This window comes from Gossypium arboreum, chromosome 8 (assembly GCF_025698485.1).
Source record: "Gossypium arboreum isolate Shixiya-1 chromosome 8, ASM2569848v2, whole genome shotgun sequence".
NCBI lineage: Eukaryota > Viridiplantae > Streptophyta > Magnoliopsida > Malvales > Malvaceae > Gossypium > Gossypium arboreum.
In genome coordinates, this window is record NC_069077.1 from 8977821 (window position 1) to 8997047 (window position 19227).

The 19227-nt window shown below is 31.5% G+C and overlaps 2 protein-coding genes across 2 annotated transcripts; both read left to right on the plus strand.

Moving 5' to 3' along the window:
* The first annotated feature begins 574 nt into the window (after positions 1-574).
* LOC108468530 (RING-H2 finger protein ATL66-like) lies at positions 575-1066 on the plus strand. Its single transcript, XM_017769409.1, has one exon. It carries the CDS (start codon positions 575-577, stop codon positions 1064-1066), a length of 492 nt encoding a protein of 163 aa, XP_017624898.1.
* A 2558-nt stretch (positions 1067-3624) lies between these two features.
* On the plus strand, positions 3625-5301 carry LOC108468965 (leucine-rich repeat receptor protein kinase EMS1-like). The gene has a single exon (XM_017769835.2). The coding sequence runs from the start codon at positions 3820-3822 to the stop codon at positions 5020-5022; it is 1203 nt and encodes a 400-aa protein (XP_017625324.1). The 5' UTR covers positions 3625-3819; the 3' UTR covers positions 5023-5301.
* The last annotated feature ends 13926 nt before the right edge of the window (positions 5302-19227 follow it).

The following is a 19227-nucleotide window of genomic DNA, read 5'->3' on the forward strand; positions in this document are numbered from 1 at the left end:
ATATATTCTACCTCAAATTTGAGATACTATTTAATGCCTAAACTAATTATAGAATGAATTGATTGATACGATAGTGATATTTTGAAGATTCAATAATTAGAATGCAATATATACATGCATATAGACATGTATCATCTTCTAGACTAAACACATGTTCATAGGGTCCTATGTGAACCTATTCTGCAACCAGATCAAGCGAGCTCGACCTGTGAATCAATCCTAAAAGCTTATTGCAATCTGGCTCAAATCCATTTAGGTTTTGGGCTAGTGATGGTAATTATTCTAATAAAACTCATAGCTTCGTTATTAAAAGATTTCATGATTGGGCTTAGAGCAACCAACTTTTTTTTTTTGAAATTTAGGGGTTTTAATTTATAAATAATGTTTAGGGTTTAGAGTTTAAATGTTAAAATTTGAGTATTTAAGATTTTAGAATAGATTTATTATTATATTTTAATTTATATAGTTAAATCCTACTTATAATAAAAGTCTATTATCTTATCTTTATATAGCCCCTTAATCGAATTTAAGTTGATTAATATACCAAAAAAATCTCTTCGAATCTCTCAAAATAATGGAACCACCGATCAGCATGATAATTGCAATACCCGTAGGGGTCATGCTTGCTATCCCCATTATCATCATAATACTTATTTTCATGGTATTTCTTGTCTGGTCTTGTTTATACTTCACGGTCGTGTTTATCTTGATGCTGCTCCATTGTTTTTGCCGGGATATCGACGAGGATACCGAAAACAGGTTGCCGAGATATGTAGCGGCAATTGATCACGCCATGCGAAGCCGATCAATGTTGCCGGATGAAGTTCCGAGGCCGATTACGGTCGGGACCGTTGTTAAGTACAAGATTGAGGGAGAAATCGAATCGTGTCATTGCGTTATATGCTTGGAAGAGTTCAAAGATGGGGATACTTGTAGGGTTCTTCCTAACTGCAAACATATGTACCATCAACTTTGTATAGATAAATGGTTGGTTAAGGATGAGGGTTGCCCTCTCTGTCGTGGTTCAGTCTACACTTTGGAACTAACATCGTATCCCACCACTTGATATTTGTTTGTTTTACATATTTTACGGGTTACATACGAGTTGGTATTTAATGTTTAAGTGAACAATAGATCAATGAATGGACATAATTGATATAATATTAAAATTTTGAGAATACAATTATAAGTTTTAAATTTCAATTGTAAGTCAACAATATATTTTGGTTATTAAGAATTGAAAATAAATTGGTTTTTTCCGAATTTCTTTTCTCTTTAATTTCGATTAAATTAATTAAATTTTAATTAATAAACTCAAAATTCATATCTGATTTAAAAATTAATATCGATCACTTTTTAATTAATAGACTTAAATGTAATTCAACTTCAAATAGAATTCAACTATCTAAATAAAAAAATTCCAATTAACCAAATACAAAACTTTTAATTAAAAGAAATAAAACTCCGTAACTAAACAAGTCAATGAGCAAAAGATAGACCTCTCGTCTTAGAGAAATCTAGTTCAAATTAAGTTATCATTATAAAATTTTCTTAAAATAAATTAATGTATTTACTCGTGCAATGCAAGAAATTCAATGTTTTTATATTTTCATTGTTTTTAAATTGATGCAATATCTTTAATATTTTTCAATTATTATAATTCAATAATAGAATTATTAAGATACAATAATCATGTTTGATAATATTTTTGCCAATATCGTAATAGAATTATTAAGGAAACATTGTATGGATTTATGGGTTTTAGTTATAGGTAATGATGGCTTTCGATTTTTTACTTCTTTCTTCACTGTCGATTAACTTTCTGACGTGTTAAAAGATATAGAGAAAATAAGAAAACAAAGGGAGAAACAAAAGAGAATAGAAAATAAAGAAGAAAAAAAAAGTTTAAAGAACATAAAGAAAAAATTAAATTGTTCAAAACGAAAAAATATGAGTGTTTAACATGTCACGTTAGCGGCAATTAACAGTTCAGTGACTAAAAAGTTACAACATGATAACGTAAGTAACTAAAACAAAACATTTCAAACATAAGTGACTAAAATGTAACTTAAGATAAATAAAAGTGTTCATGAGTATAGTTGACCCTTTCGAATAATGGGTACATATATAATCATATAATTAAATAAAAAGATTCCCATGATCATTTTATCTGATTTATTTTAGTCTAGAGAAAATATTAATAAGGAAACAAAAGTAATCATTTACATTGGAATTTTTTTTAATTTTATAATAAATTCATGATTAATGTAGTGAAAAGTAGGGTGTTTGTTTAGTAAATATTCTTAAGAAATTTTGATAAATATCCTTACTAATTGTCTGTTTAGATTAGTGATGGGTTGGGTCAGTCGAGCATGGGTTTTCTCTGGTCAATTGGGCATAAGATGGGTCGGGTTTCTATATGGGTTTAGTGATTTTCCTATAATTTCAAAATCCTCCTTAAATGCAGAGATTAATAACTAAAAAACCCTAAAAACTTTTATCTTTTTCTCCCCAAGCCATTTGTTTCTTATTTTTTGATTTGCTCAGCGTCAGTGTCAGCTTTTAGGCTAGCTATCATCCACCTTTTTTCTCTTCCATTAACCATTTATTTCTTCTTCTTTTCATTCACTACACATGTATTCTCTCTTTTCAGTTTGCGAATCTATTTTGTAGGTACATTTGTTGTCTCCACAAGTTGTGATGGACAAATGATGATATTTGTCATTCGCTAAAACTCCATCGGCCACTAGTAGTTTTTCTTGAAAAATAGGTGGCTCTTCGTCAACTTTTTAATTTGTTTCCGTTTTGAGAGTATTTTAAAATAATAAATGATTTCACATGTCGATTTGGACATATATTGTCTTAAGTTTTATATAATTTTTGTTTATTTTTCCATTGTTTAATAAGTATTGTCTGCTCTTGTAGCACGTTTTTAGTCTTTATGCATATAATCTTAGTTTTACAAGTGATATTAATGATGATTTTGTTGACGTTCTCTCTAGTTTAGTAAATGCTCGATTCTTTTATCGATTTTTGCTCGTCGCTTTGGACCATCCAGAGCTGATTTCCTTAACGTATTAAGTGCTAGCAATCACTCTGGATATGTCGTGCTTAAGTTATGACAAAGCTAATTGTCAACGTATCATAATGTTCTATTGATACTAAGGCTAAAACTTTTGTTGTGTTAATGAAACTTGTCATTCACCATCTATAACGAGTATTTGCTATATTTTTCTTTAAATTGTGCGGCTCATGAATTTTCTTTTAAAAAAATAATCTAATTTACATAGCGTGAAATATATAAAAATTAATTAACTTATTTTTTAATGAAAAAATTGAAATGCAATCCTAGACTTGTTTGATACATGTATATAAAACATCAAGGAATGGAATTCACAACCCTAAACCTCGATCCGGTGAAATATAATTGCTTTTGTCGTAACATTACTTTCTATACACTACTTTCTATAAGAGAACATACTTGCACTAATACAGCTTCCGCACTCTCCGAACCTAAATTTCTACCTTACGAGTAGGCTCGGACAACCGTTTATTCCCGAACCTATCCCAATAATGAAACAAAATCAATAACCAAAAACCAAAAAATATACGTTCACTGATTCACTCCCTTTTCAGTAATCAGTATCTATAAGCCATCAATACTCTGCATTTCCTCTTACTACCCAATCTCCAGTCTTCTTCTTCTTCTTCTTCATTTTCTTTCAAGCCATTAAAAAAGCTTTCATCTTTGAGTTGATAGTATTCTGTCAATAAGAAAGCTAACCTTCGTGGACCCAAAAAAGCCCATCGGCTCTTTCAATGGGGAAACAAGGAAGAAAGAGATTGGTTTCTTATGCTCTGTTTTTAGCTGCTCTGTTTCAATGTAGATTCTTGGCTTTTGCAATTTTAGACCCACTTGATTTTTTAGCTTTACAGTTGATTAGGAAGTCGATGAATGATTTACCGGGGTCTAGTTTTTTTGCTTCCTGGGATTTCACCTCCGATCCTTGTAACTTCACCGGAGTTTATTGTGAGTCCGATAAGGTAATAGCTCTTAATCTAGGTGACCCTCGTGCTGGTTTTCCGGGTTTAACCGGAAGGTTAGACACGGCTATTGGGAAACTCTCAGCACTTACAGAGTTTTCTCTGGTTCCGGGTCGGGTCTTCGGGTCGTTGCCGATGTCGATCTCGCAATTAGAGAACCTTCGGGTTCTTGCGATAACTCGGAATTTTATCTCCGGGAATATACCGGCGAGTGTCGGTCGATTGAGAAGGCTTAAAACTCTTGATCTTAGTTACAATCGACTCACCGGTAAAATCCCTCGTTCTGTCGGGACCGTACCGGAGCTTACCAATGTTCTTCTCTGCCACAATAACCTCTCCGGTTCGGTCCCTCCGTTTCTCTCCCAAGCCTTAACCCGGTTGGACCTAAAACGGAACGCTCTCACCGGTTCACTCCCCAACTCCTTCTCTCCTTCCCTCCAGTTTCTCTCTCTCTCATGGAACCAACTGACTGGACCGGTGGACAGTGTCCTATCCCGGCTCGACCAGTTAAGTTTCCTAGATTTGAGTTTTAACCGTTTCACCGGTCCAATCCCCGACCGGGTTTTCTCATTTCCTCTCACAAACCTTCACTTGCAAAGAAACTCGTTTTACGGTCCAGTCCAACCGGGCGATCAAGTGAAGATCTCGACCGTTGATCTGAGCCATAACATGCTTTCGGGTCGAATTTCACCGATGTTCTCGACCGTGCAGAATCTTTACTTGAATCATAACCGGTTCACGGGTCAGGTACCGGACAGCTTAGTGGACCGTTTATTATCAGCCAGCTTACAAACACTTTATTTGCAGCATAATTTTTTGACCGGGATCGGGATTAATCCAACGGCTGAGATCCCTCAAAGCACTTCGCTGTGTATACAGTATAATTGCATGGTGCCGCCCGTACAGACGCCCTGCCCTTTAAAGTTTGAAACACAGAAGACTAGGCCTACTTCCCTCTGTAACGAATGGAAAGGGTAGATTGGTAATTTCGAAAGTGCTAGTGCTGGGTACTTTAGGAAGATAAAATAATGGGAAATTTTTTTTATTCATTTATTTTACTGGATTTTTTTATTCGTTTATTTTATAAGAAAATTTGTTGAATATTTTTAGGTTCAAAACGAATTTGTTGATTTTTTTCTTTTCAAAGACAATTTGTTGATAAATTAGAAAATGTAAGTTGTAATTTTTACTTTTTTTATTTTGTGGTTTATTATGTTCTTGATTATCATAAATTCATAATATGTACTATTTCACCTATCTCACTTTGTTTAATGTTAATTGGAATTTTTTTAAATTCTTTTTTATTCTTCATAGTTATTTTAAGTTTCATATTTGGGGTTCATGATTATTCTTTTCAATAATTTTAGGTTTGAATTTACATTTTCTCTTGAAAATGTAATGTGTCATAAATATTATTTGCTTTATCAACAAGTTAGATCTAAGATCGTGTAATAAATATAAGTTCGTTATAATTAAATTAAACTTTTTAACTAGATTATGAAAAACAAAAGTTTAACAATGTGCTTTAATTGAAATGGTAAAATAAAAATGTTAAAAATATAATGTATGGAGTTTAAATCCTTTATATATATGTGCATTTTTCAAATTTTTATATAAAAAGATAAAATATTTTCAAAATAATACAAATAACGATATTTTAGTTATTACCAAATTGAGTTGATCTTTCATTAATTCGTACATTAACTTAATTAAGATTTTATAAATATTCAAATTAACGACTATATTAATTAATACACTTAATTAATACGATAATGATTCTTTGAGGATGGAATTAGATATTAAAATTATAAGCAAACTTAAATGGGCCTATATGCTTGAACCCATTGTCACTGGTGAGGTCACTACAAACGTAGCCGTTTTACTTGCCAAAGTTGCATGGGATTTAAGGCCCACCACCCAGTCTTTGCTCCATGAAGCTAATGGATCCGACAGTAATCTAAGTATATGGGTCGGATTAATGTAGACTTTAGTCTTTAAATTTGACAATTTATATTTATTTAATATTTACTTTTTTTTATTTAATTGATATTTAAATTTAAAAAATTATAATAAAGTGATACGTCTTTTAAATGAAAGGAAAAAAAATAGAAAAGTGAGGGATTGGGAGAAGAAAGAAAAAGGAGAGCAAAGGGGTAGGGGTAGGGTTAGAACTTATCACGAGCCGAGTCACCTGTCTAGGTCTGAAGGCTCGTTCGAAAAGTGAGAGAGTTTGGATAAAAATATAGATTCGAAAAATGAGCTTAGACAAAAATATAGATCCAAAAAATAAATTTAAACAATAAATAAAAATAAAACCCATTTTCTAAACAGATCGGCCCAAACACGTGCCTATACTTTCTTTCATTTTTCCCTTAATTGTCTAGTTTTTGAAACACACATCTTCATGTTTCTAACTTATGGTTATAAGAGAAGTAAATTTGGAGAATTGAATAGAAGAGAAAATGAAATAAATAGAGTTAGTAAAATAAATAAAAATGATATTCATGACTTTGTATTGTAAAATAAGCGCATGGAAACTAACGTCAAATGGCAATAAATTCCATTTCAATAAAATCAAGATATTTTTGTAAGACAAAAAACCTAAGAACCCCAGTCAATGATGGAGGATGCAAACCAAGTTTTATTCATTCTTTTGCTAAATTTTCATGTATTATATTTTTTTTAACTTATTTTAAAATTAATATGGGTGGGTCGGATTGTATTAGGCTTGAATTTAGTATTTTTAGTCTGATTTGGGCTTGAGCAGAATTTTAGACCTATTTTTTAGGACGAGTTTTGACCTAAAAAATGAACCTAAAATTCTACATTAGCTCGAACTGAACCCAACCCAACCCATGATTAAGTCTGGTTGGGAGTATTAAAAAAAATAAAAGTTTTTTAAAACTTTTCAATGTATTTTAATAAATAAATATTAAAATAAAATTGAAAAATATTTTCTTTTCTCATTTTTAATACTCATGAGGTGCAAGGATTGACTGGATCTAAAAGAAAGTATCACTTTGATTTAGGCTTTCAAGTTCAAGTACCAATTAGGTCCAAAAAAAGTTTAGATACTTAAAAAAAGTACCACTTTAGTTTACGGTTTTTAAGTTTATGTACCAGTTAGATCCAAAAAAATTTTAAGTACCAAGTAAGTACAAGTTGCTAAATTCAAGGACTAAAGTGTACATTAACCCAGATGCTATTATATTTGGGGTATTTTCTTAATTTTAAATTTTAAGTTGCCTTTATATATCATTTAGTATCGAATTTGAGATTTTTCTAATATTGTATATGTGTTTTTTTGTCCAATCTGTATATTTTAACAAAAGTTATATATTTTGATATTTAAAGATGAAAGTGTTAATATTTTAATATTTAATTTAATTTTGAAATTAATTTAATTAAAATTAATTATTAATATTATTTGTTTTGAATTTTGGATGGTTTTGTTAATAGAAAAATTGCCCTATCAAAATTTTTCACCAGAAAAGATGGGTATTATCATGTCAAATGTAACCAATTTTTAAACTAAAATGAGTTTTTTAACAAAATAAAAAACAAAAATAAAAATTTTAAAAACTCCATTGTAGGAATGTCAATGGGGAGGGTTTTGCTGGGTCCCGTCCCATTTCACATTTAATTGGGTGAGATGGAGGCAAAAATTAGACCAGCCGTAGGTGGTGGGATAGGCGTGGGTATGACCTTGTACCTCCCCCATCCCCACCCGTCTTGCATAATATAATAAACGTATTTAAAAAATAAATATTTATAAAAATTTAATTTAATAATTATCTTAATAATATTTAATTAATTTAATAATATTTAATTATTGCACTTGTGTTGCATTTGAATATATTTATGATATATTTGAGATATTGTTTGTATTTGGATATTAAGCAAGGATTTTATTTTCTGAATTTTTAAACTAGAATTGAAGTTATATTTTATTTACCAATTAAATGGTCGTGATGACTTTTTTTTAAACGGTGATCGTTCGAATAATATCACAAATGTAGTGGGAGTTCGAAGGATAAGTATTTCATACTTTTTTCATAAAAATTTGGTTTATATTTATTTAACCGATAGTTATAAATATATTATATGAAGTGGATTGCGGGGCAAGTATAGTGGGGATTAGGTGGGTTGGGGACCTATGTGGGTGGTGGGGTGGGGATGGTTTTAGTCTTGTGGGTCATATGGCGAGGATGGTTTTGAGTTTTGTACCTGTAGCAGGTCGAGGAGCGGGGATGGGGATGAAAATTCTTGGCGTGGATGAGTGCGGAGGGAGCACTCCCTGCGCCCGTGCCGCCTAATTGACATCCCTACTCCATTGTTTGTATTTTTTTAATGTTTGATTGATAAATTTAATATTTGTTTTGAATTTTTTTAAAGTTCCAATCTTTAAAAATATTAAGATTAATTTGAGATAATGTGTAAATATTGATAGTTAATTTTTAAAATTATGACCAAATCGACACAATATGTAAACGTTAAAAATCGAGCTTGTTATTATGCCAATTTTAGAACTATTATATCATTTTTTTCACAAAATTTACTAATTAATTAACAAGTATTGGGTTCGTAACAGGTCACATTATTATCCTAAAGAAGATAATTTAAAACCTTGAAGACAGACATTATTAAAAATGACAACTATAAACCTAAAACATAAATTATAAAACAGACATGAAAAGTATCAAAGTTAAAAAAAAATACCTTAATTGAAGAGATTCTGTCCTAATCATTATTAAAGATGTTGTCTCTAATAATTATTAATATTTAAAAATACTTTTTTAGTAAATTTACCCTTAAACTATTCCTTAATTTTCACATTGATCCTTGAAGTTAGTCCTAGTCTGCCCCCAAAGAAATTAACTAATATGAACATGGCACGTTAATAGTTTATAAATCACTTCTAGAAAAAACTAAAAACCAATTTAAAATAGAAAAATAATTTATGAGTGAAAATTTACTAATGAAACCTCAAAAAAAAAAAAGGCAAAATGTTGACGATGACTAGACTTCGTTTTCAGACATAAAAAGCTAATTTACAAGGAGACAGCTTCATAATAAGACAACAAACAGGAAAAAGAAAAACTTAAAAACATGAAAAGCAAGAAAAATAAAATAAAATAATGAATAATTGGTTATTGGAGAATGCAAGAACTGAGCATATATTCTAAGCAAGGGACCTAAAAGTCAAAAAAAGAAAAGGGGGGTTCAATGTCTAGATGCCCTTTGTCCAATCTTAGCTGTTTCTACTTTCTATTGTTGTTTAGTTTCCATTAATTAAAACCATTTTAAAAATATCCAACAGCCTTAATTTTGATTCTTTGTTTTCTCTTTTAAAAATAATAAAATTCCAAAGTGGTCCCTTAGACCACTTCCAAAATTCTCAATTGGAAAGAAACAACAATAATAGATTGTTAAACAACAACAGTGGACACTAAGACTTAGATTGAAGTTATTAATTGTCATTTTTAATGGAGAAAGAGCATGGTGATCAAATTTTTGGGGAGAAGATTAGTTTTAATCCACTTCTTAGTGGAATTTATGTTTTATGGAAGCCGGTAAATACCTTTCGGTTAATGGATTTAGAGAGTGACTATTATTCAACTAAATTTCAATCGGATGAAAATTATATAAAGTATGAGTTGAAGGTTCATTGCAGTCTAGCTTTTAGAAATTTAAATAGTACCCGTTTAAGATGAATTTTATTTCATTAAATCTCTTAAAATTTAAATTTTTCTCTAAACCCAAAAAAGTTTAATAAATATATATTTTTAGTTTTGGTTTGTTTTTCTTTTCTTTTTTTTCAGATGGTAGAAAATCATACTAATTTTAAATTTTGATATGTTGGTATTACTTACTAGAAATTGGAAGCACAATGTAATTATCAAGATTAAAAGGTTAAACTTTAATTTTATTCATATTTCAAATCATAAATATACATCTATATTTTAATTATTGAATAATTACACATGAAAATTAATACTAAAAAAATATGTAGTCGACAATGTTAATATAAGTTTGTCCTCTCTAAGTCATATTTTTAGATCCGCCATTGATAATAATTACAATGTAATACAAGTACAAAACACAGTAGACGGAGAGTCCAAAACAACCAAATCAAATTGAAAAGAATCGACCAAAACCCATACATGATATATGTACAAAGTAAGATGGAAACTCACCCATTTCAATTTCGCATGATGAACTTAAATTTAAAACTTAAGTTCTCAAGTCCTTTTTCTTGTCAAGGACCTGTTCTAAAATTTCAAAACTAATTTAAAGATACAAAATTTTATAAATTTAAAATTTAAACGTGGACCATCGTCTCTTATTTAAGTCGAAATTAAATTGATTAGAAAACATGTTTTTATTATTAAATAAAAAATCAAATCTGTCATTGCATTAGGCCAATTATCCCAACACTCCAAAACTCAATGCCCGTCAAACTGCTGACAATATGTTCACTAAAATAAAAGAAAATGAAAAAAAAGTCAATCAATGTGGGAAAGATTGATGTAACCCACGATTTGGATTTTTTTTTTCAATATATGGTTCGAATTATTTTGATTAAACTACGCATTATTACTTTTATTTGTATCAGATTACATTTTAATTATTTAGGTTTGAAATATTATGTTTTAATCACTTACGTTTTTGTTTTGTTACAAAGTGGTCACTCTACCGTTAAACTCTATTTTCTCTCTAATAGCTGTTGTCGAAACCATTTTTTTGAAAAGGGCGTCGACTTTGGTTTTGAAAGCAAAAAACGAAAACGGGAGTCGCCACCAATCTTTTTTGTTTAGGTGTGATCGGATCACCAAGAAGTTTGGTCATTTTAATAAAATATTTTGGTTTATTTTGGTCTATGAATATTTGAGAAAAAGGGTTCGGGAGCCGGTTACGTACGAGGAAGGACTAGCACCCTCATAACGCCCAAAATTAGTACCTAATTGATTAATTAATGTCTTAATGTCGAGAGTTGAAAAGATTTAAAATAAAATTTAAGATACGATCCCTTTTTATGCATGTTTGGGTAACTTGAAATGGACATTAAGATTCTCTTGTTTCAAAGAAATGAAATATCACATCCAGCACGTAGGACACAACATTTCAAACCTTCGATACCAAAATCGTCTCGTGATTTCCAAAACTCATGTATTGGCATTTTAAAGGTTATTCGGTTATTTGGGTCAAACTAAAAAATCGAAACCCAGCACGTAGGGCACAATTTCTTGAAATTTCTAAACACGAAATATTGCCCCCTTTTTTTTTAAAAAAGATCTTGAAAGAAATGTAATAGTATGAAAAGATTAAGATTCTCTTGTTTCGAAGAAATAAAATATCACATCCAGCACGTAGGACACGATATTTCAAACCTTCAATACCAAAATCGTCTCATGATTTCCAAAACTTATGCATTGAAATTTTAAAAAGCATATTCGATTGTTCGGTCAAACAATAAATCGAAACCCAACACATAGGGCACGATTTTTTTAAAATTTCCAAATATGAAACATTGCCTTTCTTTAAATAAAACGAGTGCGACATTTAGCAATGTGCATTTATTTTTTGGGAATGAAACGATCCATGTTTGGACAACTACATTTGGTGCACGATATGACTTGAATGAGATGAAACAAAAAGGAATATGGAACATGAAATAATAATACATGAATTAAAGGCAGGATTGATGGGAGTCAATAATATGAGGGCTTTTAAATAAAAAATCTCCATAACATGAAATGGAAACATTAATAAACATAAAAATTAAATATAAAATAACTTAAAACAAATAATGAGATAATTTTAAACAAATATTACATATAAAAGGTTAAAATAGAAACTATAAAAGCAATTTAAAGTTAACAATTTGGAATAATTAATATACGAAAGATTTTAAATAAAATAAAGCAACTTGAGATAAATAATATATATAATAATTTGAAGTTATATACAAAAGGTCTAAGACATGTAAAAGGAACTTAATATAAATAGTATACATAAAATAAAAGGTCTAATATAAATAATATATATAAAATAAATAATGTATAAAGAATTTAGGATAAATTATATATGAAAATTTGTAAATAAATAATCCATAAAAAGGACTAAGAATAAGGTATATATAAATTTAATAATAATAATAATAATAATAATAATAATAATAATATTACTATATGAAAAAGTTTGAAATAAATAAATAAAGCAATGTAAAGTAAAAATTTAAAGTAACACGTGTTTAAACAATTTAAAAGGAACACTACATAAAAATTTACAAATGAATAACATATAAAGTAATTCAAACTAAATATTATACGTAAAGATTTAAAATAGATGACATGTAAAATAATTTAAAACAAATAATTTATATATAAAAAATATCTAAGGTAAATAATACATAGAAGTTAATAGTCAATACACGAAAATATTTAAAATAAATAAAACAAGTGAATTTAATAATATTGGTAAAGCAAATTTAGATGTATGGTTCATAAAACAATTTTAAAGAATTAATATACAAATCCAAAATAAATAATGTGCGTAAAAAATGAGTAAATAAATGATAGTAGGATAAAAAAAATCTAACTGTTTAGGGATTAAACTGGAGCATAAATGAAATTAGAAGTAAAAAAATAATAAAATAGAAACACGGGGCAAAAATTAAAAAAAAACACAAGATCTGAAGACTTGATGGGCAAAAATCCTGTTTCTGGACACGTGTCCATTACCCATTGCGTCCACGGGTCAGGGACCGAAATGAGAATCGAGCAGATTTGTGTGGCTAAATTTAAAAATAAAGGGAAAATAAACAAACGGATTAAATAAAGACAAATAAAAATGTGGAGGGACCTGGGTTGTAAATAACCCTTTTTTAGAAACACACGGATCCCCCCTGGAACTAGTCGGGTCTCGCGCAGGTCGCCTTAAACGGCGTCGTTTCAGTGCTGGTACCCCTAGTGCAAAACGGCACCGTTTGTGCACTGCTATTTAAACTAAAATTTTCATTTTTTTTATTTCATCCCTTTTCTTCTGCAAAAAACAGAGAGAGCAACCCCCCTTCTCCCCATTTCTTTCTCTGCTAGGGTTTCTTAACCCATCATCGCCACCATCGCCATGACCGCCGCTCCTCCACTGTAGACGGTTTTAAAAGCCATCTCTTTAGCCCTAAAACATCAAGAGAAGAAAGTCTCTCCTCCCCTTTTGAGCCCGATTTCGAAGACAGACGGGACCCCGGGGTTTGGGTAAACTTCCTCTTCTCCTCTCCTTTATATTTTTGTCAAAAAATAAATTTAAAAAGTAGAAAAATAAATTAAAAAAGGGGAAATCCGAAAGAAAAAGAACAAGTAAATGAGATTTAAAATCAACCTTTTTTGTTTTTGCTTTTTTGATTGCTTAATCTTCTCCTTTTTTTTTTTTTAATACATTGATCTTTCTGGCTTTTATAGCCAAATAAAAACTTCCTATTCTACTGTTTATTTCACTATTGGTGCTGTTCATGATTCCGTTTATGCTACTATTTCTATTATCCTTGTTTCTGTCTCTCTTTCTTCTTTTTGCAGGGTCGGCGCTTAGTCAATAGAGGGGAGAAAGGTTTCTTTTTCCATTTCGGTGCAAGCTTGCAGACGAGCCTCGGGACGAGGTGCAGGCGACGTGGCTGAGGAGGGCATAGGTGCAGCGCACATAAAATTAGGGTTTAGGCTTCTGTAAAAAATGTTTAGGTACATGGGCTTGTTATCTTTGGGCTAAGTTTTTTTAGTTTTGGGTCTGCAAAAATTTGGACTTGTATTTTGGACTCTGGACTGGTAATTTTTGTATTTGGGCTTTCGTTTTTATGTTGTTTTTTTGTTTGGGCTGGTTAATGGTTTTAGGCCCGGGTAAATTTGAGTTCTTACAGCTGTCGTACGTGGCAGTCCAAATTAAATTTATTTAATTAAAAACCTATTTTCATCCCAACAATTGTTGAACATATTTTTGATTGATGGGAGAGGCAATAGCAGTCTGGTAGAGTTATATTTGTTGCATCAAATTTTGAGAAGAGTTGAAGAGTAAAGATTCATCATATTCTAAAAATTCATAATGAAATTATTGATTTTATGGCTAAATGTTATACTCTTGGAATTTTAAGTTTTCAAGGATTATTAGCTGATCTAGTTCGGCAGATGTCGGGTTAAGATTTAATTAGTTGCTGATTCGCTTTATGATGTTATTTTCTATAGAAAAAAAATAGTAGTATTTGAGTTTTAATTTTTCTAATCATCAATCGTTAAATAATTAATAAAAATAAGATATCTGCTTATTCAACTATTATAATTAAATATTAAAGTTAATTTAATTATCTTATTAATTTTAAAACTATCACCTCATATTTTGGTTTGTTATTTAACAATGGAATAAAAAACAAATTAAAATATATTAGTAACAGTTTTATAATTTTTTTATAATTAAATGATAAAAAGTATTTGGTAGCAGCATCGGATCCCAACTAAATAGCTTAATTGAAAAATTCTTTCAATGTTGTATTTTCATACAGAAAACGACCTTACTTTAAAAATCAATTTTGTTACTATTCAACCTAACAAAATTATATACTTACATTTAAAACTATTTCTTTTCAGCAGCAAATATTTGAAGTTTAAGGAAATAACCAAATTTGAGTTTTTAAATCATATTTAATTTTAAATTTAAGATAATTTAATTCTTTTCATACAAATAAGTAATTACATTACAATGGATGAAGAGATTTATAAATACATTAAACCAACTTTAGATTTTATGTCAACAATTAATTTAAAATTTACACAAATTCGTCCGTGATTAGAAAGATAATTTACACAAGGAGCCCATCCATAATACCCCATACTTCAGCCTCAAAAGGTGAACATTTACCCAAGTATCGATTAAATCTTATAATCCAATTTTCAAGTTGATCTCGCAGCATACTTCCAGCAGAAGCATTCCTCGTATCTCTTGCAACTGCGCCATTCATGTATAAATGAACCCACGAACTTTTGTCTTGAAAGATATATTTTAGACTTAGACTGTTGATCTTGTAACCACTTTGATGAAGTTCGTATTGCTGAGCCCAACTAATCGAGACTTTAATTTTAAAAAAAAGTTACTTTTTAAGTAATGACCAAATAGCATTGCAATAAATATAAAAAATATAGACTATTCTATCAAATAGATGTTGCATTAATTATAAAAAACGTTGCTTTCGTTTTTAGGTAACACTCTCATAACATTGCAATAATGGTTAAAAGATGTTCCATTTTCTTTCAAGTAAACGTTGTATGTAACTATAAAATGATGTTGCGCGAAATACTAACAACAACATTAAAATAAACCATTACTTAAAATTTAAAAGTGTTGTTTTTTACTTTAGGCAACAACCACGTAGTGTTGCATTAGCCATAAAAAATAGTATTTTTCTTTCAAATAAATATTGCATTTAACAATAAAAAAACTGTTACCTAAAATACTAATGACAACATTAAAATAAATCATTGTTTAAAATGAAATTAGTGTTGCTTTTGAGTTTAGGCAATGGTCGCATACACAGCGTTCAAAAAACCGTTGCATAAAATTTAAGACAACAAATTTTGTTGTTCAGACAATAATTTAATGGTGTTGCTTAATATATTTTTGTTTTAGAAATTTTGACGTTAGGGTATAACAAACATAATAAGGGTAAACTACTGTAACTCCTTAAATCCGGCCTAGATATTATAGCTGAATCTGGTAATGTCACATGAAATGGGTTTTGAAAACGAAGTTGTCTCGTCAGAGCATTACCATTTTATAATTCTTAAGTTTAATCGAAAACACCGTTTAATTAATCATTTTATCAAAACTTAATACAGCAGAAGCTTATTAAACCAATAGATTTTAGAAATTTGATTTGTAATTTTAGGAAAATCACGTTTGTATGTAAAAAAAATTTCCATAAGCAATTTATCAAGCATGTAAAATAACAAGCGATCAAATCCAAAGTCAAGTTAAAAACCAATAGTCCAGAGAGTCCCCAAAAATTACAACTCTCAAAACAGTCCAAAATTTAAATTAACCAAAATACTAAGTTTTAGCAATTTTACGACAAAGTGGCCGCCGCTGAGTCTCTGCTGCACTGATCCGCCTAAAACTGTGAATTACTTGACAGAACAGTCAAAAGGATGTGAGTTTATGTAAACTCAGTGTGTCACCCAACAGAATTAAGCATGCAAGCATACAATCATTATGTTCATAACCGGAAACAGATACAAATACGGACTCATGTCCTTTTCAGATATAGTTACAGAATCAGTTACAGATATGCAAAATCCTACCCCCATCCTCTACACACCATCTCCGAACATCCCATCATACCATATGGGGTTAAAAACACCCACCCATCCCTACACACCATGGCCTACCATTAAGACACATATCAGACAAAATATGCAGCCAAGCTGCCAGAAAATAGGCGTTTAACGCCGCTCAGAATACTTCCTCTGCATATACAAACCCCACCCCAAAACAGATACAGAGCATACATACAAAATTAGCAGATAAAACATGTTTAACATGCTTATATAAACAGATTACAGATACATGTAACATAAACATGCTCACTACAATAATTCAGTCTAACAGATCATATCATTTTAGGGTTTGGTTAGCCATTATCGACCCTATGGTAAACCCACAGTCGACTAAGACAACTAGTGTGACCCTTCGTAAAATTTCAGTATAATTGGCTCATATGCCCGTGTAGCCCACAAGCCCAAATTGGCCTTGCCTGTGTAGCTCACACAGCTTGGCCCACAATCCACATGTCAGTGTGATATGCCTGTGTAGGCCCACACACCCAACTTGGCCTAGCTCATCTGGCTCACACGGCCATGCTTGAACCACCACACGGTTGTGTGCTGCGCACGACTATGCTTTCAACGACCACACGGCTGTTTTCTCGCACATGGCCTTCTACACGAGTGACCATACGCCCGTGTGGCATTGACAACAAGGTTTTTCGGCTTTTGCCGACAATTATTTTTCTGTATTTCGGGTATACACCTGGTATCATTTCGATGCGAAACCACTTCCGAGCCTCCAGAAACTTAAAAATCAATAACCCAATGCTTAGAATCAGACTTAATTCACAACTAAATCGTAACTACGAAACCAATATCGAAATTCAACACTTACTTTAATACCTTGACGATTCGATTACAATTTCGAACGAGGAAAGCCCTTACTTTCTTGATTTGCTGTTGCCAAAACACAAGTACCATATTAATAGAGAATTTGACAAGGCCAAAAAAATAACAGTGGCTCCCTCCTTGGAAAAACTCACCATCATTTACCAAATGAAGAGCGCATAATCAGAAATACCACGACAAGGAAGCACGATTTTATCAGAACGAGTAACGAAAAGAGAAAAAATATTATGTTTGGAAAAAAAAAAGAAAGACGGCGGAAGAGGATGAAATGACGTTAATTTTTCCAAGAAAGAAACTCTATCAGATAGCAAGGCAAAAATTAATATCGACGCTCGCAAAAGGAATCTAACACAAAACCTCCAACACACCAACACCCTTACCACTCGAACCAATAGGCTCATTCTGATATGAATTTACAAATAATTAAATATAAGCCCACTGAATAGAGATAGAGCTTAATTCCAAAAATATACAAAATTTGCTAAAGCTAGGGCTTGAACTTGAGACCTCTCAACCACGCCCAAAACATTTAACCGCTGAAGCAGATACACAGTTGTGTCAGATTTTTACAAACGAATGGATAAAATAATTGGGGTGTTACTACTTTACCCCTTAAAAGAAATTTCTACCTCAAAATTTACTTGATCAGAACAGATGAGGATACTACTGACGCATCAAGTCCTCACGTTCCCACGTGGCCTCCTCAGTGTCATGATTCTGCCACAGAACCTTCACTAATGGTATAGACTTCCTTCTCAAAACCTTAATATCACAATCCAGAATCTGGACCAGTTCCTCCTCAAAAGTCAAGTTCGGTCTAACATCGATCTCCTCAATAGAGACAACGTGGGATGGATCAGACCAATACCGCCTCAACATTAAAACATGAAAAACATCATAATTACGGTCTAACTCTGGAGGTAGTTCCAATTGATAAGCGATCGATCCCACACATTTAAGAATTCGGTACGGCCCAATGAACCTAGGGCTCAGCTTACCTTTACGACCGAACTTCAGAACTTTTTTCTACGGAAAGACCCTAAGAAAGACGAAGTCCTCCACAGAATACTCAATATCACGCTTCTTCAGATTTAGATATGATTTCTGTCTATTAAAAACTACCTTCAGACGGTTCTGAATCAGTCTAATTTTCTTTGGTCTCCGAAACCAACTCTAGGCCCAACACTCAACGTTCACCCAACTCAGTCCAACAGAGTGGAGTACGACACTTACAACCACACAAAGCCTAGTAAAGTGCCATTTGAATGCTAGCCTAGAAACTGTTATTGTAGGTGAACTCAGCCAGCTGCAGATAATCCTCACAATTCCCTCATAAATCAATCACACAACTCCAAAGCATATCCTCTAGTATCTGAATCACCCTCTTAGATTGACCATCGGTCTGAGGATGGAACGCAATACTGAAGTCCAATCTCAAATCCAGAGTCTCGTGTAACTTCTTCTAGAATTAAGATATGAAGCAAGGATCTCTATAAGATATAATCGACACTGGAACCTCATGCAGTCTTACAATTTCAGATATGTATAGCTTCGCTAACTTCTGTAGAGAGTAGTCTGTCCGAACAGGAATAAAGTGAGGAAACTTGGTCAATCAATCCATGATGAGCCAAACAGAATCCTTCTTAGTGGGTGTCAAGGGCAACACACTAACGAAGTCCATCGTCACTTGTTTCCATTTCCAATAAGGGAATATTCACTAGCTGCAACAACTCTGAGGGTAACTAGTGCTCAGCCTTAACCTATTGGTACGTCAGACAAAAAGAAACAAAATCAGTAACCTTATGCTTCAAACCCGGCCACCAATACAGTTCACGGAGATCCCGATACATCTTATTCCCAACGAGATGCGTAGCATAAGAGCTACTATATGCCCCTCTCAGAATTGACCGTCTCAAATCCGAATCACTTGGAATACAAATCCATTCATGAAAACATAATACTCCATCATTAT